At 50.8% G+C, this 24,822-nt stretch overlaps 1 protein-coding gene across 1 annotated transcript in view; it reads right to left on the bottom strand.

The window, feature by feature from the left end:
- Nucleotides 1–10,765: 10,765 nt before the first annotated feature.
- ELAVL1 (ELAV like RNA binding protein 1) overlaps nucleotides 10,766–24,822 on the bottom strand; it is a 40,870-nt gene continuing 26,813 nt past the window's right edge. Inside the window, exons 4-6 of the mRNA XM_081231670.1 lie at nucleotides 23,538–23,691; nucleotides 18,641–18,866; nucleotides 10,766–15,872 (exon numbers count right to left, since the gene is read on the bottom strand). Of these exons, the coding sequence (XP_081087796.1) occupies nucleotides 15,548–15,872; nucleotides 18,641–18,866; nucleotides 23,538–23,691 (705 nt within the window). The 3' untranslated portion in view covers nucleotides 10,766–15,547. The remainder of the gene's footprint in view (nucleotides 15,873–18,640; nucleotides 18,867–23,537; nucleotides 23,692–24,822) is intronic.

Below are 24,822 nucleotides of genomic sequence, written 5' to 3'. Positions count from 1 at the left end.
GATCTGGTGGCCTTGCCTCCCCTCCCCCACTTAAAATACTGCACAGACCTACAGTTGGCTTGAATGTGCAGAGTTTTTCTGGAGGGATACACACAGGCAGCTCGAGAGAGGAAAGCCAGGTGGCTGGGAAACCAGAGAGAGGGGGAGCTTTCCTTCACTCATCTTTGGACCTTGTATGCTTTGAACAGTGAACATTACTTATTAAGAATAAACACAGGGTTCCAAAGAAGACATACAGGTGGCCAATAGGCACATGAAAAGCTGCTCATCATCACTAATTATTAGAGAAATGCAAATCAAAACTACAATGAGGTACCAGCTCACACCTGTCAGAATGTCCATCATTAAAAAGTCTACAAATAACAGATGCTGGAGAGGGTGTGGAGAAAAGGGAGCCCTCCTATGCTGCTGGTGGGAATGTAGTAAACTGGTGCAGCCACTGTGGAAAACAGTGTGGAGGTTCCTCAAAAAACTAAAAATAGAGTTGCCATATGATCCAGCAATCCCACTCCTGGGCATATACCCAGACAAAACTATAATTTGAAAAGATACATGCACCCCAATGTTCCTGGCAACACTATTTACAAAAGCCAAGATATGGAAACAATCTAAATATCCATCGACAGATGACTGGATAAAGAAGATGTGGTATACTTAAACAATGGGATATTACTCAGCCAGTAAAAAGAATGAAATAATGCCATTTGCAGCAACATGGTTGGACCTAGAGATTATCATACTAAGCCAAGTAAGTCAGAAAGAGAAAGACAAATACCATATGATATAATTTATATGTGGAATCAAAAGTATGACACAAATGAACATATTTACAAAACAGAAACAGACTCACAGATATAGAGAACAGACTTGTGGTTGCAAAGGGGGAGGGGGGAGGGAAGTATTGGGAGTTTGGGATTAGCAGATACAAACTATTATATATAGGATACATAAACAACAAGGTCCTACTGTACGGCATAGGGAACTATATTCAATATCCTGTGATAAACCACAATGGAAAAGAATATGAAACAGAATATATGTATGAATAACTGAATCTCTTTGCGGTACAGCAGATATTAACACAACATTGTAAATCAACTATACTTCAGTAAATTTAAAAAAAAAGAATATACACAGGAAATGGTTAGTTAGTGATTAATGGGGATAGAGTTTCAGTTTGGGGTGATGAGGAAATTCTGGAGATGGATGGTGGAGATGGTTGCCCAGTAAAGTGAATGTACTGAATGCCACTGAACTGGACACTTAAAAATAGTTTAAATGGAATCTAAAAAGTGACACATATTTACAGAACAGAAATAGACTCACAAACATAGAAAACTTATGGCTAACAAAGGGTAAAGGGGGGAAGGGATAAATTAGGAGTTGGTGGCCAGGGTTGGTCAGGAGGTGGGGGGTGGAATGTGGGGCTAGCGGGGAGTGTGGGCAGGAGCCTTTATTGTGGTTTCCATGGGGACAAATGGGCAAGGAAGGGTAGGCAGGTTTATGATTGGCTAGTTTGAATAATTTCAGCAGGCTCTGGGTGTAGGGGCTGGCCCTAGTTGTCTGGCACGGGGTGCTGGGGTGATCAGGGCAGAGGAATATTACCTCCTGGAGTGTGAAAGCCTGATAAAGGAGGTGGTTGCCGCTATTGGCTCTGGATTGGTGGATCTGTCCACTAACACAAAAGGTGCACTTGTTGGTAAGTTGCTTACTCTCTCTAGGAATTAGCTAGTCCTGGGAGTCTCTCCCAGATCACCAAGGCCCCAAGATGTCAAATCATCAGAATACAGAAAATAAAGGACACAGTTAATATGCAAGGAAGAGGAGCAGCATTGCCAAAGGACAAAGACAGGAAGGCTGGAGCAGGACTGGGGGCAGGTTCTACCACATGGGTGATGTGGGAGGCTGGGATCGTCAATGCTGGGACTTCCTCCATCCCTCCCAGGCCCTCTGCCTTTGAGCCTTCTCTGGAACGGAGGGACTGAGGGGATTGCCAGGACCAAGCTTGGGGTCCAGGCTGATAATGCCAGCACCACCAGGGCTCTGTCTTCTTCTGGCTTTGCTTACAGCTTCTGGCAGGTGCAGCTGTGTCTATGGACGGAGTCGTCCCAGGAGCCCTGCCCCACTGCCCTTGGATTCCTCCTGCCTGGTTCCACCAATGGCTTCTCAGTCCTCCTCCCTACTCTGACCCCTCCTGATTGCATGAAATCCCCCCAGTTGCTTGAGCCCTCTCTAGATTGGGCCCATCTGCTGTTCCTTCTTGAGGCTCACTGTTTTTCTCTAACAACGTATAGTGAAGCATCAGGTTGTGGTTGTGCTTCTTTTTAAATTTCCAATCTCTTGTGAAGCAACATGCGGTTCTGCTGTATGTGGCCAACACACAGCTGGGAAGGTGCCAAGCGACTTCTAAGATTGGCTTCGACCCTGGGCAAGGAGAAGGATTAACTGAGGATGCGCTTAGAGGTCACAACAGTATCAAACGGCTTCCCACATTTCTAGACACCTCTGCTCTGGTCCTGTGCTTGTTTGCTGTGCTCAGCCTTGACCAGCATAGCACATGCTCAGTGCGGACAGGGACTGTCCTTTTGGGCTCATCTTTGTACTCTCAGAACCAGGGCATTGTAGGTTGTTGTGGGTTGGATTATGTCTCCCCAAATTCATGTGTTGGAGTCATAACCCCCAGGATCTCAGAATGTGACCGTATTGGGAAATAGGTTCATTGCACATGTAATTCATAAAGATGAGGTCATACTGGGCCCCAAATCTGATATGACTGGTGGCCTTATTTGGACACAGACATGCACACAGGGAGAATTCCATGTGAAGGTGAAGGCAGAAATTGTAGTCAGGCCACCAGAAGCCAAGGAACGCCAAAGATTGCCAGAAACCATGGAAGCTAAGAGAGAGAGATTCCCCCTCACAGCCCTCAGAAGGAGCCAACTCTGCTGACACCTTGATCTTGGACTTCTAGTTTCTAGGACTGTGAGAAGTTTTTCTGTTGTTTAAGCCACCCTAGCAAACTAATACACGTCTTTAGTTAATGACCATTGCAGGCTAATATCTGTGCATGAATAGACTCAATATTCCCTACGTGAGCTGACCGATTTGGAGTGCTGAATGGGGTCCCCACATGGGCTGAGCATGCATGATTGGGTCAGCTGATCTACCACGAATGTCAAACTCTTGGCAGTTGAAAGCCCTAAGGTGATTTTTGTTTTTTTAATTGAGATAAAATTCCGGTATCAGAAACTTCTATTTTATTCTATTTTGTCTTATTTTATTTTATTTTGTCTTATTTTATTTGCTGTGCTGTGAGGCTTGCAGGATCTTAGTTCCCTGACCAGGGATTGAACCCATGCCCTCAGCAGTGAAAGCACAGAGTCCTAACCACTGGACTGCTAGGGAATTCCCAGAAAATTCACCATTTTAAACTGAACAATTCAGTGGACTTCCCTACACTCACAAGGTTGTGCAACCACCACCTCCATCTTGTTCCAAAACATTTTCTTCACCCCAAAAGGAAACCCTGTGCCCATTAAGCAGTAGCGCTCGTCCCCTCCTCCCCCAGCCTCTGGAAATAACTGATCTACTTTCTGTGGATCTGCCTCTTCTGGACATTCCACATCAATAGAATCATAATAACGTGGCCTTTTGTGTCTGGCTTCTTTCACTGAGCATCACGTTCTCTGGCTTCATCCATGTTGTAGTGTGTCTGTCAGTGTTTCATTCCTTTTGATGGCTGAATGCTACTCCATTGTGTGGATGGACCACACTGTGTTTATGTTCGTGTGTTGATGGCCCACCTGCCTTAAAATGTTCTACCCAGTGAATATGTGCGGACTGAAAAAAAGAATGACTGGAAGGATAGAGGTTGAGGACAGGTGAGCTGTGGGGACAGAGGCACAGGTGGCCCAGGCCCTGCCGCCCTCCCTCAGGGCCAGGAGTCCAGCAGGGACTCCTAGGTCAGCCAGGGGAGCATGGGAGAGGGGGGATGCGGGGTAGGTGGTGGGGGGAGGGGAGCAAACTTTGTCCTCGCCCAGAGCCGGGCCTGACCTGCTCCCCTCTCCAGGTGACTGTGGCCGAGGCCCCGCCTTGGGGTCCTTTGGTTGGGACCCCAGGAGGGGCAGTCCTCCACCTGCAACACCCAGACCTTGTCAGGAGGGAAGCCAAAATTCTGCCCTTGGGACCCGATCACCACCCAGCTTGCTTCTCTTTGTACTGAGTACGTCTGCCAGCAAACGCACTGTGGATTTTCATACAGAGAGACCTGGGCTGCATCTGTCTAGGTGCTGAAAACACCAGCTGCGGAGAGCAGGTGTCTCCCCACCTGGGCACTGGGGGCGAGGGCGTCTTGGCTGCACTGGGAGGTCTGCTGGCTACACGCAGAGGGGGATGCAAGATGCAGCCAACTGGGGCAACGTCTGGTCCCCGGGCTGGTCCGTGCTCAGTTTCATGCTCTGCTGTTGCCATCCTGAAATTCTTAATACATCTTAAAAAACTTTATTTTTAAGTGTGGTAAAATACAAATAACATAAAATGCATCATTTGTAAAAGTGCACAGCTCAGCAGCATCCAGCACATTCACACTGTCGGGCAACCATCCCCACCATCATCTCCAGAACTTTCTCAACTTCCCAAACTGAAACTCTGTCCCCAGGAAACGCTGACTCCCCATCCCCCTCCCCCAGCCCCTGGCCCCCACCATCTACTTCCTGTCTCTATGGATGTGACTCTAGGGACCTAGCAAAAGTGGAATCATACAATATTTGTCCTTTTGCGACTGGTTTATTTCACTTACCATCATGTCCTCATGGTTCATCCGTGTTGTAACGTGTGTCAGAATATCCTTCCTTTTAAAAGATGAATAATAGTCCATTTTATGTATATACTAACATTTTGTTTATCTGAAATTCTGAATAAGTTTTGCACAAGGGGCCCTGCATTTTCATGCTGCACTGGGCCCCCCAAATTACACAGCCTGTCCAGCTGGCCCCTGTCACACTAGATCCAGTAGGAGAAATCCTTCCAGGCCCAGCCAACAGCTTACTCAGTCCCCTCCTCCCTGAAACTCCCTGAAGGGAACCCAGAGGGGGTCAAACGACTAACTCCCCCCCATACGCTGCTTTGGGGAAGAACTCGGAGAAGACCCAGTGACAAATTTTGAAGGGCCTTTTATGGGTTGAATTGTGTCCCCCCACAAAACGTATGTTGAAATCCTAACCTCCAGGACCCCAGAATGTGACCGTATTTGGAGAAGTAATCTCCAAATCTTTCGAGAAGTAATCAAGTTAAAATCATTGTGGGCCCTAATCCAATAGGACTGGTGTCCTTATAACAAGGGGAAATTTGGATACAGAGACAGACATGCACAGAGGGAAGACAACGTGAGGACACAGGGAGAAGACAGGCATCTACAAGCCAAGGAATGGCGCCACCCCTTCCGCTGAGGCTCGCACGGGGCAGGCACAGGGAGAACCCAGGCCTGTGTGAACCCACCTGCCTGTGGATGCCCAGGGGCGCCTGGGATGCTTTCAGCCTCTCCCTTCCCTCTGTCCCCTGCCTCCCTGACGTGGTGCCCACACCTTCCCGTCTGATGCAGGATCTAACCTGCACTGGGCAAGGGAGGATTCAAAGGGCCTGAAAAGGGGGAAGGCGAGGAAAGGGGTGCTATACACACATTGTGTCTTTAAATTAAAAATGTTTACAGGTTGCATCTTTGTGTGGCCAAAAGGGTTTAAAAAGAACTTGATCTTTTTTTTTTTTTTTTTTGGCTGCATTGCCAGTCTTTGTTGCTGTGCGCGGGCTTTCTCTAGTTGTGGCGAGCAGGGGCTACTCTTCATTGCGGTGCGCGGGCTTCTCATTGTGGTGGCTTCTCTTGTTGCAGAGCATGGGCTCTAGGTGTACAGGCTTCAGTACCTGTGGCATGTGGGCTCAGTAGTTGTGGCGCACAGGCTTAGTTGCTCTGCGGCATGTGGGATCTTCCCGGACCAGGGATCGAACCCATGTCCCCTGCATTGGCAGGCTGATTCTTAACCATTGCGCCGCCAGGGAAGCCCCAAACTTGATACCTTTTAATGTTCTTCTTCAGTCACGAAAGTAGATGAGTGAAATGCTTTACGATTTTTAAAAATTACCAAAAAAAAAAAAAAAGAGAGACCAAGCCTTTTGAAAAAGGGTATTTAAGGTTTATGCTTTTGGTTTTCTGTGGGTCCGGGGCCCCGATGCATCCACAATCAACAATCGTCCTCCTTCGCGCTCTAAGAAGCACGTTGATACCTCCATCTGGGTCACATCTCTTTGTAAGTTTCCCTTTATTCATTCACATTTTATTGTCACCTTGAAACGCTGCCCTGTGGTCCATTTGTTCCTTAGCCGCAGGCCTCCTAGGTCAGACCACAGGCACCACCGCCAGATGCCACGTGAAAACTCTTTAGTGGCGTTGCCCCCTTGTGCCCCGGCCCAGTCCACACAGCCCAGGAGGTGGAGTTTACGTTGAAGAGCTGACACGAGAAGGGCAAGGCCACTCCCAGCAAGGGGAACAGCAAGGGCCAGGCCTGGCATCCAAGGAACACGGACCCCTTCACTGCTGGTGTGATTCGAGGCCCCCACCACCTTGACTTGTGAACCTTGAGATAGACACACCCAGTGCCCCGTCCCCGGGAAAGGCCTGCGTGCACATCTACGCTGGCTTTCAGGGTCTGCCTTGAGATTTCTGTGCAAGCACACATGCATGGCTCTCTGAGGGGCCCTGGTGTGAATCTTTTGGTTGCCGTGCATCCTGTATGTCAGGTGAGACATCCCCATCAGGCTATCTCCCTGTTTTCCAGGCATGCGGCAATTTTATTGATGTGGACGACTGAGAAAGCTCATGTGCATTTGTCGGTTACAACTGGCTTTAGTTTCAGAGCCTCTGGATCCCAGAGTCTCTCCCGCGGGGCCCTGGAGGTCCCGGAGCTCCAGCCCCTGCACAGACGATGTCTGAGGACTCGCTCTGCCCCGTTCCTCCGTGCTGCCCCGGGGGCTGGCTGCGTGGTGTGGGTCGGGCGGGTGGGTGGTTTACACAGTTGACCCACCAAGCTTCTCCAGGAGGCTTCACTTGACAGAGAGAAGAGGGCATTCGTGCCTGTGCCTGCCCGGCCCCACCTCTTGTCCTGGGATTCCTCCAACCGGAAAGGACTCTTCAGCGGGGCCTGCCCCGAGCCCTGGTCCCTCTCCCCGACACCCACCCAGCGGCTCTGAGCTGCAGTTTCTTCCGGGACCCAGGCCCTCACACCGCAGGGCCCAGGTGCCGCTGTGCTCTGACTCTTTAGGCCCTGCACCAAATCCTTCAACTCTAAGAAAAGCAGTCAGACGGAAGGTGGTCCTTGGAATGAAGGGGAAGGTGGATTTTTTTCTTTTTAATTAATTTACTTATTTTGGCTGCTCCGGGTCTTAGTTGTGGCATACGGACTCTTTTGTTTAAAATTTATTTAATTAATTTATTTATTTTTGGCTGCGTTGGGTCTTTGTTGCTGCACATGGGCTTCCTCTAGTTGTGGCGAGCGGGGGCTGCTCTTCCTTGTGGTGCGCGGGCTTCTCATTGCGGTGTCTTTTCTTGTTGCAGAGTGCGGGCTCTAGGCATGTGGGCTTCAGTAGTTGTGGCTCGTGGGCTCTAGAGCACAGGCTCAGTAGTTGTGGCGCACAGGCTTAGTTGCTCAAACCCGGTCCCCTGCGTTGGCAGGCAGATTCTTAACCACTGTGCCACCAGGGAAGCCCGGCATGCGGACTCTTAGTTGCAGGCATGCATGCGGGATCTAGTTCCCCAACCAGGGATCAAACCCAGGCCCCCTGCACTGGGAGCACGGAGTCTTACCCACTGGACCACCAGGGAAGTCCCGGGAAGGTGGATTTTGAGACTCCACAGTCTCCAGGAAGCCCAAAGAAAACCAGAAAACTCCTGAACAGAGAGGGTGGCAGGCCGTGGGACCCATGCTTCCACAAGACCCCAAGCTCAGAGGGCCCCACGCCCCACGCTTGGTTTAACGCTCTGAGGTCACCGACTTGAAATTCTTGGTACTTTCTGAACCAGAGGCCCCTGCAAATTCTGTCCCAGTTTGGTGGAGTTTAGGAGAAGCCCTCGGGCTCTCAGAGGACACTGTCCCTGGAGGTCCAGGTTGGGGGAGCTGGCTGTGCGCTCACGATGCAGGGGCTCAAGAGAAATTCCCTCCCTCACTTGCTCTGGGGTGACCGAAAGACCCCCGGGAGAGCTGGGGGCTGGGTCCAGGCCCCTGGCACGTGCCCACGGGCACCTGAGCCCCTCCCCACCCCTGTGCAGTTACACAGGCATAATGTCCCACCTGTGGGAGGAGTCCTGCCCCGTACACACCAACTTCCCATCCCTGGCTGGACCCCAAAATGGACACATTCAGAGGCACAGAGCTAAGGGGCAGTCCAAACTCAGGATGCTCTGTATCAAACCAGTGGGGGGAAAAAAAAATCGCCAGCACCGAACGGTGTCTGTTTTTCCAACTGGCTAAGCTTCAGGGCATCACCTTTAAATGAGTACGTGGGCAGTACTAACACCTCGCTCACAGATCAGTGAAGTACTCTGTAACGTGCACAGCACGCTGGTTGCTAATAGCGATCACCTCTCACCGCCACCTCCTGGCTCCTCGGAACTCGCTCCTGCTCGGACGCCCCGCCCCGGAGGGCCTCACATGCCCCGGCACTCGGCACACCCACAGGTCGGATGGGGGTCTTCGGTCTGTTCTTTTGGACCTCTGGGTGGGCAAAGCAAGGCTCTGAACTGGGGAGAAATGCTCCCTGGCCAGCTTGAATTGTGCTGCGGGACTTCTGGGCGGCTTCCCAGAGCCCGGGGCTGCCACTTGTCCAGGCTTGCAGGCCCACGTCACCACCATCTGTCCTGCTCTGAGTGGGCTCCAGGCCAGGGGCAGAGGGTAAGACCCACTGTGCTCTCCCTAGCGCCCCCGACTCCACAGTAAAAAACACTCTCACAGCAGAACGGTCCTTCCTGTCACTAAACAGAAACCATGGTTCTCAGGGACACCACCAGTGTCTATGATTTTCTCCCTTCTCTTTAGGAAATCCTTTGCAATTGTGCTAGGAAAGTACTGAGGTGAACAAACAAAAAGACCCAAAGACAGGGACTTCCCTGGTGGTCCAGTGGCTAAGACTCCACGCTCCCAATGCAGGGGGCCCAGGTTCGATCCCTGGTCAGGGAACTAGATCTTACATGAGTGCTGCAACTAAGACTCAACACAACCAAATAAATAAATAAATATTTTAAAATATATATCTTTAAAAAAAAAAGGACCCAAAGCAAAGGGATGCAGGCATTAAGCCCTCAGAGTCTTAACCTTGAACGGAACCGTGAAGACGGCACCCCCCTACCCCGGGCAGGCTGGCGGCAAGAGCCCCGCGGCAAGAGCCCCCCACCTCGCACGTGGACTCAGCCTCTCAGCTCTGAATCCTGGGGTGGGGGGAATCGGAAGCTGTCCTGCACACCAGACGTGGAGCTGGGGGCGGCAAGGCTTTGTGACAGCACACCCCCACTTACACCACTGGCTTCTTAGAGGGGGTCCCTGGAGCATCGGCATCACTTGGGAGTTGGTTAGGTTAGAAATGCAGAGTCTCGGGCTCAGCCCAGAACTGCTGAAGCTGGATCTGCTTTTGAACAAGGCCCCTGGGGGAGGGGGATGCACACTCTGGTCTGTGATGCGCAGGGAAGGGCTGACGCCCAGACCCCTTCTCCTCAGTGCAGTAGGTGTAGACGGCACCTGCGGAGCTGCCTGGAGGTCCCAGGACACCCCTGGAGCCACCTCCAGCTGGAGCCCAGCCGCCTTCCCCACGTGGTGCCGGCCTGCCCCTCTGCCAGGGACTCGGGCTGGGTTTTCTGAGGGAGCTCAACACAGAACCACAAGACACACACACAGACAAGAAAGAAAATCCAGTGACTTCAGGAGAGGCCCTGTAGTGCCGCTGGGGAAGCACGTCCGCGGGTTTAGCTGAGCCCACTGGGTGCGGGGGAGCCGGGGGGGTTACTGCTCTCTCTGCCAACCCTAGCCTCTCTCCTTGGATGCGTCTTGGATTCAGAGTGGCTGTGGTGTGGTACCTACTTGATCTGTTTTCCTTTCCACAAGGATCCTATGGGCTGGGCGTTATGGACCCCATTTCACAGCTGGGGAGACTGAGGCTCAGAGTCAGGGGCTTGCCTGCGGTGCACACTAAGGAGGCAGCAGAGTCAGGATTCGAACCTAAAACTCCGACCCTAAGACTCTTATGCTCCGCCCTGCCTCTGGGTGAGTTCGAACTCACCTTCCATCACCTGAGGAGATAAGTGTCAGAAGACATTTGGAATGGCCAGGGGCTCAGGTGTGGGGAGCAGACAGACAGGCAACACTCAGGGACAAGACAGGAGGCCCAGGAACCTTTGAAGCTGGAGAAGAGGAGTCCCTGGGTCTCCAGGGGGAGGGGGCTGATTTGTGAGTGCGTCCATGGGGGAGGCCAGCATCTGGGCGGGGCAGAGGGAGGTGGGGGAGCCAGTCACAGGGCATGTCCTGGTGCCTTCCTCTCTGTCCTCCAGGCTGGGCTGTCTGAGGGCTCCCTCCTTCCCCACATGGGTCAAGGCCACGGCCTGGCACAGCGCCTGGCAAGGGGCAGCCCACGCTCACCTAGGAAGGAGCAAGTCACCTGTGGCCCTGGCTGGCGCGTCACTCGGCGATGGCTGCTTACAAGTCACACACCATCACCCCTACACCACCGTGTCTCAACGATCCCACTTCATTTATTACCAAAATATCACAGAGGTCCAGTCATAGTTAACATACAGCGTTTAACACAAACCTAATATCTGTGAAAAGAACTAAGTATTCGGACAATCGAGTCGTTTGGAACCGTAACGCCCCAAACCGTTATCACTCCGTACTCCAAAAATACACTTTGAGAGCTTTGGAAACTGAATTAAAATGTCTACACAGCTATGAACAATTGTTTAATAAAACTTTTTCATGTTTCCATTACATGTAAATATATCAATTTGGCATCTCTATAAAAACTCTGAAAATGGTGCAAAAGTTTCATTCTCTTTGAGAAAGCCATTGACAAAAAATATTCACACTTCACTAAAATTTTGAAAAATGGTCTTCTTTCAAAGCTTCTTTATTAATCTGAAATCTTCTGGTTTATCAAAATCTAGGTTTGCTTTTTCCTCCTAAAACACTAAAGAACATTTATTCACAAGGATAAAAAGGCAAACTTGGGGAGATGGAAAACTGAGAAGGACTTTTTTTTTTCTTCTGAAAAGCAAAAAAAAAAAAGGCAAAAAAAGAAAAAGGCAAAAAAAAAAAAAAAGGCTAGTTACATAAGCATCCTCCAAAGAACACAATGGGATTCATTTTATTGTTGACTTTTGGACAGCAGTGTCATACTTTATTGAAAACAAACCCATGTAAAAACAAAGTTAAAATGAAAAATGGTACCTGAAAAATAAATTATTTTATATAAAACAAATCAATAACTTAAAACACACTAATATACAAAAGGTCTACCCATCTACTGTACAACATGGGAAGCAGCTGGGAAAGTGCCCCCCAGAGCAAATCACTGTAAACGGAACATTACATGATAAAGAGGTGGCCCCAACCAACAGACAAGCCTTCTCTCCTGGTGGAAGTGAAACAGTCCTCCCGAGTCCGGTCAGCCTAACTTCGGTCCTCATGGGGACTTACAAGGAGTCATTTATTTATTTATTTTAACGACCAAGCGGAAAACTGAACTCTGTCACCAAAAGGTTGTGGAAAAATACAATCATTAGAAGTCAGAGTCCAATCAAAAGGTGTGGAAATGTGAACCCTGCCGGGAGCCCTACCGCTAGCTACCGTAGGACTGTCCATTCTTGATGCCCCTCGACGGAAAGCACGTGGGGCTTCGGGTGGGGGCCGGGCCTGGGAATCTGACGAGCAGCAGGTGTTTTCCTGAGGAGCTGCCTCAGGGCCCAGGAGGTACCGCGGGTCCTCGGAAGACGGGAAGGATTTCAGGTGGAGGGTTGGGGTTATGGGGAAGAGAGGCCCCCGGCAGCTTATTCTCACTCTCTGTGATCCAACCCAGGATGGGTGCAGAAAGCACAGAGAAGTCCGGTCAGGCTGAATCGGATGGGAAATGGGGCAGCTGGGAGACGTGAACTCTGATTTTCAAGGCCAACAGCGACTGGGGTCAGTCCATGGCCCTAGTCTGGAGGCAAACCAGCGATAAGTTATTGCCAATAACTGTCTTGGGATTCATCTGTCTGCCTGACCCGGCAGGGCTCCCCCCAAGCTGCCAGCTGCCAAGGGGCCGGCTCCCTAAGCAGCACGGTTCAGACCCTGGGTTTCCAGCACTAACACCAAGTGCAGACTCTCGGAGGTTAAGGCAGCTGCCCTTGGCAAGGGAAAGACTCACCTTTTGGGGGACAAAGGTGAAACCTACCCGGTGCCACGTGCTCACGGGCTGAGAAAGCCCAGCTCCTCCGTTATTCTGGCAAGAGGGTGGCCGTGGTGGCCGGGGGATCACAGTCACAGGACGTGTGACCAGAGGCACAGCCAGTGCAGAAAACCACAGCTTGCCATATCACATCGAAAAGCTAAAGAAAGGCAGAGCCACGGGGTCATAAACAATGGATAACTCAACTGGAACCAGGTTCACAAATCTGGAGCTGCTTAGTGAACAACTATGAGGAGAAGTTACATAGGCCAAAAGAGAATTCAATTCAATCAAAAGAGAATTCTTTGGTATTTATGTACCAAACCAAAGTTTCAATAAATTAACATCATCTACTCTTAACTTTTTCATCAAAATTCCCAAATAAAAGGAGATCATTTTACGAAATACAAATAAGATTGATGTAAAAAAAAAAAAAACCCACAACTTTTTTTTAACACGGTTTCTTTTGGATTTAAAACTTTTTAAAAAATGGGATCTTCCTTTTGCAAACAGGCCTAGAGAGAAGATGTAATGAACTTTTTGGACACAGGGCCAGCATCTGGCACTTCCATGGGAGTGACAATTACTTCTCAGGAGTAAAACACGTCAAAGGCCAAATCCTCCCGCACGCTCACAAATTAAAACTCCCAAAGAAGCACATTGGGGTTTTCAGCCAGAAGGATGTTCAAGGAGTGGGGACCATGTAAAACGAGAATTTTACTGAGAAACTTCAGGCAACTCTCAAAGGTCCGTATGCGCTTCACGTTTCCTGTTCATCTGTGCCAGCACCAGGATAATCAGTGTGGTTCCAATAAAACAGAGGGGAGGAAATCAGCTGCGGTGCTGGCTGTGAGCCCATCACTTCGCAGTTTAGGCCTCTGACAGAATTCTCGTAGGAAATGGAACACCAGTGCAGGCTGGCAGGATGGTGTGTCAGCGAGGAGACTCAAGGATCACTCTCAGGACTGGGCACCTCATCTTCACTGAAATGTTGGCCTGAAGCTAGCACAACCTACACGGCGTATTTTTCCAGGAAAACATCCCAGCCCCGGGGTGCAGACCACTCCGGGGCACATGCAGTGGGGACCCTCTTTGCATCAAATCTGGGCAAACGGGCCTTGGTTCCAGGAAGAGGCACGCAAGCTAGCTTTGACATAGCATCTGGAAAATTCTGCTGCAGACAGGAGGTCCTCCATGGCACTTGGCCAACTTATGAGACAAGGCTTCAAGGTATGAGCTTGGCCCTTTGTGGGAGAAGAAGAGGGCAACATGGGAAATTCAGGAGGACCACGCAAGCAGCTGGCAGCCCCTCAGTGAAGTATGAGGGAAGCAGTGGGGGGAGACGGGCAGCCTCAAATGGTCCAGGGGTTGCTCAGAACACAGACCCGCTCTGGAGAACGCTGTGCCTACTGCCCAATGTCTTCCACTTAAATAAACAGGTAGATAAATAATGCCGCAATTCCATGACATCAATAACTAAAAAGCAGCTTACTGTTACATGTTTCAGTCTCGTGTCAAGGCTAAAAACTGCTGGTACTAAGTTATTGTGTTTTTGATTCTCTTGCACACTGGTTATTTATAAAAATCAGATCACGCTCCTGAGGAGTTGCCCAGAGATCGGGCCCTGCCTATTTACTTCTCTGGCCCTCTCTTACACTCTCCCCCTGCCGGCTCCCCATTTTAAAAAAACACCATCTGTGATGGCACAATCCTAACGTCACAGATTTGTAAATGCTTTGTCTTGAGGCAAATATGTTTGTTTCTTAAGATCTTATAAATCCTCCCTGAATGCTGGGCTGTCTGTACCTTACCTAGCCAAAAAGAAAGAAAAGGTAAAATAAAAAACAAAACAAAATTCGAGCAAAACAAAATCAAATTTAATGGTCTTAAATGCAAAAGTAAAAACAAACGAAAAACACAAAAAAGCAAAAGAAAATTAACAGAACAGAACAACCCAAAATGTCAAGGCAGTTATGAAGAGAACTTTGAAGGTTAATCTTTAAAACTACAAATCAAAGGATTTTTTTTCTTTTTTTTTCTTTTTTCTTTTTTTTTTTTTTTTGTTAATAGGTAACTGGCAGGAAGTAAGTACTTTTCTGCTGAGTGTTCATAGGAAAGCAAAGTTTCAAAACAAAATCCGACTAAAATAGAAAAAAGCCTAGCGCTCACGAGAAGGGATGCGAGAAATACAATGCTCAAATGTTTCTGTGTCATTAAAAAATAGAGCTATTTTACGCACTGGGGCCATGTTCAATGCTCTTGGAAACTGGAGAGATGATTGTGAACAACAGTATCTGATGTGTGGAGGCACCATGCATGCAATGTGTGGACAGGAATCGGGATGTCAGAGGAGCGACACGTCTTCAGGTGTGCCTGGAGCTGAGATCTGACTCTGGAATATACTGGAGTTTCCCTGAAACTCTTTGGTCCGTTCCCATTGGCGCCTGGGCTTAGGAAACCCACTTGTGTCCTCGGCAGAGCCTGGCCCGGCCTGGTGTGGCCCCCCTCCCCGCTTGTGGCCCACGGCAGACGGGTCCGCTGCCACTGCCGGGGCCAATCGGCTGAGTGAGCAGGAGGTGGCAATGGGACCTGCTTGGGAAAGCAATTTCCTGTCAACCAAAGCAGAAATCGCTTAAAATGTTGAAGCGGTTGAGAAAACGCACACAAGGCATCTGTCTAACATCTTTAGTTTAAAAACTAAAACTAAAAGGTCATTTCTTTTTGTTTGTTTCTATCCAGTTTGTGGAGACATCGAATGAAACGCGTGTTAGACAGTCTCAGAAGTTAAAGCATGCTTCAGTTTCACCACCATCCCGAAGGACTGGTTAGTCAATGCAGTCTACTTAGATTTCTGTTTAATATATATTTTAAAGGAAATAACTTAAGAAACTTAAAATTGATCTAACATTGTGGGATTTCAAACATTTGAACATGTCGGTTGCATCCCAGAGTATAAAAACCTTTTCACTTCTCATTTAGACTAAGACAAACACTTGTGAAAATTGGCGCAAAATGAGTTGTACACTAACAAAAAAGTTTCAACTTCTTCACTCTTAATTATCTATTCCGTACAAAAAAAAGCATGAGCGAGTTATTTGTGGGACTTGTTGGTTTTGAAGGAAACCTGTAAGATTTTGTCCCCCAGGCGGTAGCCGTTCAGACTTGCTATGGCCATCGCGGCTTCTTCATAGTTTGTCATGGTCACAAAACCAAAGCCTTTGCACTTGTTGGTGTTGAAGTCGCGAATCACTTTCACATTGGTAACTGCACCAAAGGGGCCAAACATCTGCCAGAGGATTCCCTCATCGGCATCTTGACCAAGGTTGTAGATGAAGATGCACCAGCCCGAAGAAGCGTTGCCTGGGACATTGACACCAGAAAGCCCACTCATGTGATCTACACCCATAGGGGAGAACCTAGCAAACAGAGAGCAAGGTCAAGGTCAGTGCGGGCCAGCGAGCTGCACGCAGCCCATGTGAGGCGCTCGGGCTGACACACCCCACTCAGTCAAAATCAGGACTTTTCAACTGAGAGGAACTCAATATGGGGGCGGAGGGAGGGCATGGGCTCCCTGCTCTGTAGGGAGTCGACTCCGAGGAGAGACGCTTGCTGCCTGCAGGGGGTCAGGCCTCAGAGCGATGGCCTCTAGTGGCCTCTGACCAGCCGCTCCCTCCACCCCTCCCACCTTCGTGGGGTGGTCCTGTTTAGTCACACCCGTACTTCCCACATTTTAAGTGATGGAAGCTTCTCCACATCCTCCGAGGTGCCGTTACACCCCCAGCTCTCCCTGGAGGAAACCGTTCCTCATCCTGTGTATCTGTATGTGTGTTTGCGGGGGTATGGTGGGGGTGGGGAGAGGGCTGAATTTTTTTTTCTTTCTCTGAATTTTATACCCCATCCCCACCCCCATCGGCACCCTCCCTCTCCGAGGGTTCACGTCCGAGCGGTGCCTGCATATAGCACACTCCCGCGAAGGGACACTGCCGGCAGGGCACAGCTCCAGACACCCTTCCGCTGCTGGCTCTTAACAGCCCAGAAGGGCCAGGGCTATGAACTCTAAGTCCACCAAGCTTTACCAAAAATGTGGAGCCCCTTTCTAAAGCGCCACTTATTAGTCACATCAAAAATAAGCCTTCTACAAGTCGTGGGCAATAAGGATTAAGGGAGGTGACAAGATTGTTACTGAAGCCACGTGGCCCTTAAGATGTTTCACAAGCTCAAAAGTAACTGTTGGAGGATCAATTTAAGAATATTTGAGCACGATACAGCATCTCTGAAGCCACACAATGCAAGTGGAGAAGTATTACCTGCTCCAAAATAAAATCAGGTTCGAGTTGTGGGTCTGATCCAGGGGTGAGTGGGGGGTGCCTTCAAGTGTCACTAAACAGATTCACACCCTCAGCAGACACGGGAGAAGAGTGGCCAGCCCCCGAGGTGCAGACCACTGACACAACGGTGATCGCTGATGCAGGTACAGAAGAATCAAGGCACACTGTGGGCCATGGTTTTGAATTTGTGAGAATAATTTTAAACAGCCCGTACCAAATGTCTGAATTGGTTAGATGACTCAGGAGGCTTGTTAGTGGTGAGACCACAGTATCATTGAAATGGGGGTGGGAAAAGGCACCCAAGTATCTGTATGAGCTGCTTTTCAGTGAGAAATGGAAAGACATTCTGACTTTTAAAAGGACCTCCTTTTCTCCAAGTTTTGTAGGACACGGACCCAAGTTACCATAGTTAACTAAATCTTGACATAGATATTATACTGAAAATAATCTGAGGTAATATTTTACTGTCTTTTATTGACATGATTCTCATTCTTATACATTCTTGTGAGTTTTCTCCTGCTAGTTGGAGCTGATCTGTTTCATCTCAACTGTCATGAAACCCACCCCCATTCTTTCCTCTGATGGTGCAAGAGGAGAACTGACTCTTCCTTGATTTGGGGACTTTTCCCAACATGATAAGAACTGACTGCAAACCCTCTCCTCTTCTGGGTTTTCTTTCTTCTTATTCTTATCTTAGTCTGCCTTCTGGTGGCAAAACTTCCCGCCCGCCCCTTCCTTCTGTCCATCTCTGGAGGTCACGGTCCCTCTCCTGCCTGGCCCCTTCTGCACCTCCCATCTCTCCTTTCTCTTCTCCTCCAAGCTTCCTGGTTTTCCAGAGTTCCTGGGTAACTCACTGAACTTGGCTATCTACACATCCCACCAGGTCACCAGTGAGGCCGACCGTGCTGACTTTCAAAACTGGATTTAGCTCACTTCTGTCCAAAGACGCTTCCCCTGCTTTGCCTTTAAACCAGAAAAGCCAATGAAGGAAGGCCAGCTTTGGAACCTGAGTTGAGAACCCTGGATTATTGTACTGTGAAAATAAGACCTTGAAAAACAGCATCTGTGGAAATGAGCAGGGTGTTACCCAACCTCACCGCTTAAAACAAAGACGGGAACCCTGAAAAGTTGCAGAGAGAAATCCATAACATACCTGAGATTAGCCCTCATGCCACTTCTCAACACTGGGAGAAGTGGGATCTCAGCTGTTCGTGAGGCAGTAACACGCGTGATTTCAGAGTCCAAGTTACTGGTTCTACTTGTCTCTGTTCTGCTAGATCCTGGCGACTAGAATCATTTTATATGGAAAGACTGAGGAAGGTGGGAAAACAGTTCACCTCTAGGATGCGGCTTTTAAACAGAAGGCATATAATAATATTTAGACACCAAATGACTCCACAAGGTAGGTGTATGAGAAAGGTTTGCCTTAGGGCCGCTGATCAAATGTCTAAAACCTGTTTAAAACTCTGGAAGAACGGCTCTTGCATAAGCACCCCTAAAGCTGTATCTTTTCTCTCCCAGGTACGGGATGATCTTTTAAACTCGTGGGTCTACTCGCATATCACTAGAAACTGCAGGCTGCAGCGCTATGCACTCACTCTCCTGGGAGCTGGTTGGAGCTGCACTACCTTTTTCATTCTAGTTAAAGACAACACTTGGATGGAAATAAACAGCTTCCATACAGATACCTTTCTGATGGAGGTGGGGGACATGGGGACATGAAATGGCTGTGAGCGCGACTTTCTGATGTGATCAGCCCAGAGGCTTCCACTGCACAGTCACCAACCAGCAGGGCTCCGCGCGGCCAGAAGGGGCCCAAGTGGCCGTGGTGGGAAGAGCGCGTCCTCCTGACCCACCTGAATCTCTGCGCCTGGTGATGAACGGGGCCTCCGAACCGCCTAGCTGGCGAGTGGTACAGCTGGGAGAGCAGCGCCACGTTTTTGTTCTGGTTGGGATTGGCTGCAAACTTCACTGTAATGGGCTCGGAGGAACCTGGGGGTTTATGACCATTGAAACTGGTAATTGCCTCTTCTGCTTCCGACCGTTTGTCAAACCGGATAAACGCAACCCCTCTGGACAAACCTTTTTAACAAACCAACAAAAATGGAGTTAGGGGGAAAACTGCAAGGATTTTTAAAACTGAAAAGCAAAAGTCAAGTCAGTCAGGCTACTGTGGTTCAAACTGGATGCTTGGTTAATGAGGTAAACAAAAATTAAACCTAAATATGGAAACATGAACAAATTAAAAAAAACAAACAATGACTAATAAAAGATTAAGGTTTCAGACTTTCTTCTGAGTTGAAGCAATGACTCCACAGCCTCAGTGCCAAAAGATACTTTGGTGACAGGAGTCTCAAATAAGACACCCCAGACCTCTTTCTTAAAAGAAGCCACATTAGAAGAGATTATGTCCTCCATCACCATTTTGATGCCAGGTGCCCACCGCAGTGTGGGTGCACGGCGTGCTGAGGGGTAGGTGGGTGATAAGGAATTGTCCCTGGGCTCCGGGAGCTCCCTCCCATGGCCTTCCCGGCCATCTGGCCACATACCCCAGCTGAGCCTTTGCAGTATGTCGCCTCCTGGGCTGGCCTGACCAAATCCCTGTTTGCTCGGTGCCTGGCTCAGCCTCCTGCATCCCTCAAGGGCGTGGAATCCTAGTAACCAAGCTGAACCCTGATGACTCTTTCCTGCCACCAACACCTCACTCACCTCTTGGATATTTCCACTGTAAGGTCCTGGGACCTCCTGTGGGCCCCAAGTTGCCCTCAGAATCAAGTGAGGCCACGCATTCTTTCCCCAGAAAACTGCCGACAATGGTGCTGACACACCCACCCACAGACTCCCCGGCAGCTGAAGAGTCCCTGTCTTGCACCCGTTCATCGCCGCCTCAAGCTGCCTTGGGAGAACACCTTCTCTTGCCACGTGGACTGAGCCACCAAAGGCAAGTCCTGGGCCTGCTGTAACCCCATCCCTCAACAGAGCAAGGACATGGCCCAGGACCAGGCTACCTAAGTCCCAGGCCCAACTGCTGAAGGCAGGGTCAGCTTAGTCTGGCACAAGTGTGAGACCTGAACAAACCAGATGGTAGGGGGCTCAGTCACCCTCTAGCCCCATATGCCGTCTCGTTCTGGGTCTGGGGGGAATGATGGGGGCCCTCGTCCCTTGAAGAACTCGAGGAATGGGGTGGGATTGAGGTGAGGGAATGTGGAGCTGCGGAAGAGAACTGGCTCCTTCTCCTGGGGAGAAGAAACAGAGGTCAAGTGTGAAGGTCGAAGTGTACTGGTGACGGCCGAGGGCCAGCCTGGGGGTGACAGGCCTGGGCTGGAGGCACAGTGTGTCCTGGTAGGGGAGGCTGAGGCAGACAGCCGTAAGACACAATTTCTTCTCTAGACAAAGGCCTTTAGCATGTGGTGAGTGACGACCATCAGAGCAGAAGAGCCCAGGGCCTCGGGCCACCGGCTAAGTGAGCGTGAGGAACGTCCCCCAGTCAGCTCCCACACCCTGGCACCTTTCCTCGCCATTTCCCGCAGGGTCCCACCCATCGTCCCCATGATGGGCAACAAGGCGTGGGTATCCCCAGCTGGCCCCAAGGCCTTGGAGGGGCCTGGGAGACTCGGGCACATCAGGCTGGTGCGGAGATGACAAGTGTCACTGCAAGGCGCGGTCGTCCCCTCGGGGCCTAGAATCCCAAGCTCTGTCCTGACTTGGATGCAACACCGTGGGCCCCCTGTGAACAAGCAGACAGTAGTCAGGGGCCCTCAGGTAGGGGCTCTTTCTTTACAACAGGAGCATCCTGTGGATGCCCTCCGCCAAGCCCTAAAGCACACACCCCAATTCTCCAACTGGGAAATTCTCCCTTCTTGGGCGCCCCCAGCACAGCGGCTCCTCAGAGTCTCAGGGCTGCCCCCGCATTGGTTCCATCACTATTTAAGTATAAATTTAAAACTGACACAGCCAGAGATGCTCACTGAATTAGTGAGATCAGACCCAGCAATTCACACGTGTGCCAGGAAAATTCTAGAGCCTGAGCCCATTTTAAAGTTTCGGTTCAGAAGGAACACCTGAAAACATACTTGGCATACACTGTTTTTATTTACTCTTAAACGGCACGAACGACAGCTTAGACAGATGGGAACCCGAACAAGATCTAACTGCAGGCAAATCCCACTGGAAGCTGTGGTTGGCTGGCTGCTACAGAAAGCTGCCTGCAGGATACGGTTCCACTCTATTTATAAAGACCTTGCAATCAAGCAGACAGAGTGTGTGCGCGCAAGTGTGGTTTCCCTGTTTGGTTTTGCAAAATGACTATCAAATGAAAACTGCCCGAGTGAAATGAAGAAAACCCGAGTAAGAGAGAATGTTACTTACGGTGAGGGAATATAAACTCACTCAATGATTGGATGAATGTATACTTTTTGAAGATGACTCTGTGGATTTTTTTTTCCTTTAGCGTTTTTAGGATTAAGAGCAGAGGCCAATAAGTGGCACGATCTCCAGATGAGTCAACTACGAAGTTCACAATTAAAATGTATAAAGAAGCAAAGACATTCTTTGAAAAAGTTCTGTCAGCTCAGGAGATAAAGGTTTTTTAAGAGAGCTTCTCTGTTTCTTCAAAAAGCACGTCATATGAAGGCAAACTTGACACACAAACTTGCTTGCCCCGCTATTCTCTGCCACAGCCACCGGGGCTCCATGGGGTCCCAGCAGAGGAGCCCTGCATGGTGGCCTCCTCCGGAGCAGAGGGAAGGAAGGGGAGCCCACAGTCCCGGGGGCTCACCTTTCTACTCTCCAATTCGACACACGGCCTAGGGGAGGGCTGTGGAGAGGGAGGAGCCCCAGGGGCTCCCTCACGGCTTCCGTCCCCCACCCTCTCGCAAAGCTCCTGAGCACAGACACAGGTGTGGGGTAGGGACCCTGTGCCCTCGCCTAAGTGGCAGAAGCTGGCGGGGAGGCCTGAGGGCACAACCCTGAGGTGCCCCCAAACTCTAGGACACACCAGCCTTGCAGAGAGAAAGGAGGCAAAGTCCCAGCAAAGGGGTGAGGGAACTGTCTGCAGGAGAGACCTCCCTCAGGATGATGCAGACAAAAGCTACGTGGCAGGGGGTGCGTTCTCAAGGTGGGTGGACTCCAACTTGAGAGCTGGGCCCTGCTCAGCGGTGCTGGGCTGGACAGAGACGAGCAGAGGCACAGCAGTCCGTACAGGATCAGGAAAAGCAGGGCCATGGAGGCAGAATACGGGCCAGCACCGTCACCCCCGCCAGGTCTCCAGGTGGCCCACTCAGGCGCTTCTGTGCAGGTGGGGCTGGGGATAAATACATGTGCTGACCAGCCGACGGGATCACTCTCTCAACTGGCACTTGAAGATAAGTAAGGGGAACTTTAGGGACCACAGGAAGCTCTTCTGGCACAGAACAGGGGTTTACACCAAGTACACGGCATCTTTACCTCATGCCCATCCCCCCGCCCAGAGCCGAGGGGCAGAAAGGAGGAGGCCGGGTGGGTGGAGTCTATGTCCCTCCAGCAGAGCCTGGGGTCCAGAAGCCCCTTCTCCTCCTCAGGCCCCTGGGAGACTCGAGCTGTCCACTCGTCTCCAGGCCGGGCCCCAGCCCAGGACTGCAGCCTGGGCAGCAGGTAGGGCCAGCCCATGCCAAAATGAGCTTCCACAGCTGGGACAGGACAAGGGAGTGCAGGTGACAAGACTGTGGGCCCCAGAGCACACAGCTTAGGGGGGATGTGGGAAAACAGGCATGCACCTCCACCCCCATCTGTCATGGGCCAGGATACCCTGCCCACCTGCTCTCTGTGTGGCTCTGCAGCCTCCCAGGGGAGGTCACCTCGGAGCCACGACTGCTCTGGCCCGACCACCCAGTGTGTGTCTGACTACCTCAGCCAAGGGGGTGGTGAACACGCTCTGTGCTGGAAGAACATAAAAACCAACCGCAGTCAATTCCACTGGCTTCGCTGAGCTCCCTGAGCAGTGATCTTTTTTGCTAGTTGGTCAGTAAATTCCCACTCCTGCTGAGAACAGAGATGAAGGGCCCTAAAGCAGGGTGGCCTGAGCTCGCTGCTCCCCAGACGGAGCCACGCACAGGGCTGGGCGGGGCCGGCCCGACCCCAGGTGTGAGGCCAGTGGGGCCGGTGGCCACAGTGAGGGGCTGCTTCCGGGGCACGCAGGGCTCAGCTTGGCAGTGCCTTACTGCTTTATGCAAAGCCCATCGCCCAAGCTGCTCGTGTCCTGAACTGAGACGACCTGAGAGGGGCTGGCAAAGTGGCCAGGATTGCCTGAGAGAGGAAGTCACTGCTTTCGAGCTCTGAGCTTTGAATGTGCGACCTGAGGCGGGCGGGGTACCCAAGTCATGAAGACTGAAGAACAGCTCCTCAGAAACAGTCACCCTTGGAGCTCTGGGGTAATGAAAGGTGGGGACTCTGGACCTCAGCTAAAGACTGTCTCACGCAGCACACCACTGCCTGCAGTAAGAATGGCAACATTCGTAGTCCAGGCTAGGACGTGTGGGTGTCTGCAGAAAGTGCCAGAATCTCTTGGTGTTTTCACCATAAGAGGCCTAAGCTTTTATGTCAGGGCTGCTTTTATGCCACTTAACCTCCCCAGCCTCATTAAACAAAAACCAACGTCTTCTCATTTTGATTCTGTCCTCATTGGTGGAATAACTAATGACAGCGATCTGTCTTCCCTAGGAGACCCAGCCCCTGCCTGGAGGAAAACCTCGCCGTATCCCGGGCCACCCGCCGTACCTGTGGTCTGATCCACGAGGACCCGGGAGTTGATGATCCGCCCGAACCGAGAGAACATGTCCTCCACATCCTTCTGGGTCATGTTCCTCGGAAGTCCGCTGATGTACAAGTTGGCATCTTTGATGACCTCTGAGCTCGGGCGAGCGTATGACACCTTGAAAACAAAACCGCTCACTGGCGTTAGGGCAGGTGTGTGGCCAAAGCATCGAGGGAGGGTGTTAAATTTTCGGGTGAGAAAAAGCCAACCCTATGGAAGGAGGTCACCTGGAGCAGCCCGTGCTGGCAACTCCCCATGGGCCAGGCAAGGACCCTCACACACCCTGATGACAAGACATTATTCTTGTTTCACAGTCGAGAGTCTGAGGGTCCATGGCTGATCAGGGGCAGGGCAGGGAGCCAACCCCAGCTGCCTGTGCTCCAACCATGGCCTCAGGCCTCTCTGGACAATGAGCAGGGCTGGGAAGGGGACCTGGTCCTGCCTGTGAGGAGCCGAGGGGACAGCGGGCTGGGTGCTCTGGGACCGTGACACCCACCTGACAACAGGCAAGCTCGCCATGGGAGCCCAGATGGGGCCCGAGTGCTGGGGGTACACACATATTAAATGACCCCATGCTTTTTAGGCTTATGTTCTGCAAAGCTGAAGAAAGGCTAAAAGGAGCTTGTGCAGTGGTTTAGATAAGAGGGTGCATGTGTGTGGGGCTGGTAGCAAGGAAAGGGTCTCTGGCGCTCTCCCAGGTTGGGGCGACAGCTGGGTGGACCCTGCAGGCCAAGGGGGCAGCACAAGGGCAAGACGACAGCTGTGTTCTCGCCACAACACTCAGGCCTGCCAGGAAGGGCAGGGGTGTAATTCTACATGCTAAGACCACACACACACACACACACACACCCCTTCATTCATGTGCTCGTTGACTCTCAAACATTCAAGGTGCACCTGGGACATTCCAGAAAAGGAGAAGACAGACACTACCTTTGCCTGCAAAGCAGAATGCAGTCTAGCGGGAGAGACGGCAGATGGAAGGAGAAACCGTGTGGCGTGGTCAGAGTCCAACTCCACCCAAAAAGGAGCCGGGCTCATGGAAGTGAGTGTCAGAGGAGAGTGGAATAGAAGTGATGCTGATCAGAAGGGTGCCCCAGGGCACCGGGTCCCGTCAGGGGCTGGTGGCCTCCACAGAGCAGTACTATACAAGCTGACGTACCCTGGAAGCTTCCCTGCACTGCAGCCAGGCCTAAGGCACTCTGGGGACACTTTGGGGCCACCCAATGGTTTGTTCACGACCTGGGGCAG

The sequence above is a fragment of the Mesoplodon bidens genome (assembly GCF_964165515.1).
Source record: "Mesoplodon bidens genome assembly, chromosome: 4".
NCBI lineage: Eukaryota > Metazoa > Chordata > Mammalia > Artiodactyla > Ziphiidae > Mesoplodon > Mesoplodon bidens.
This window is presented reverse-complemented; position numbering and strand designations above follow the sequence as displayed.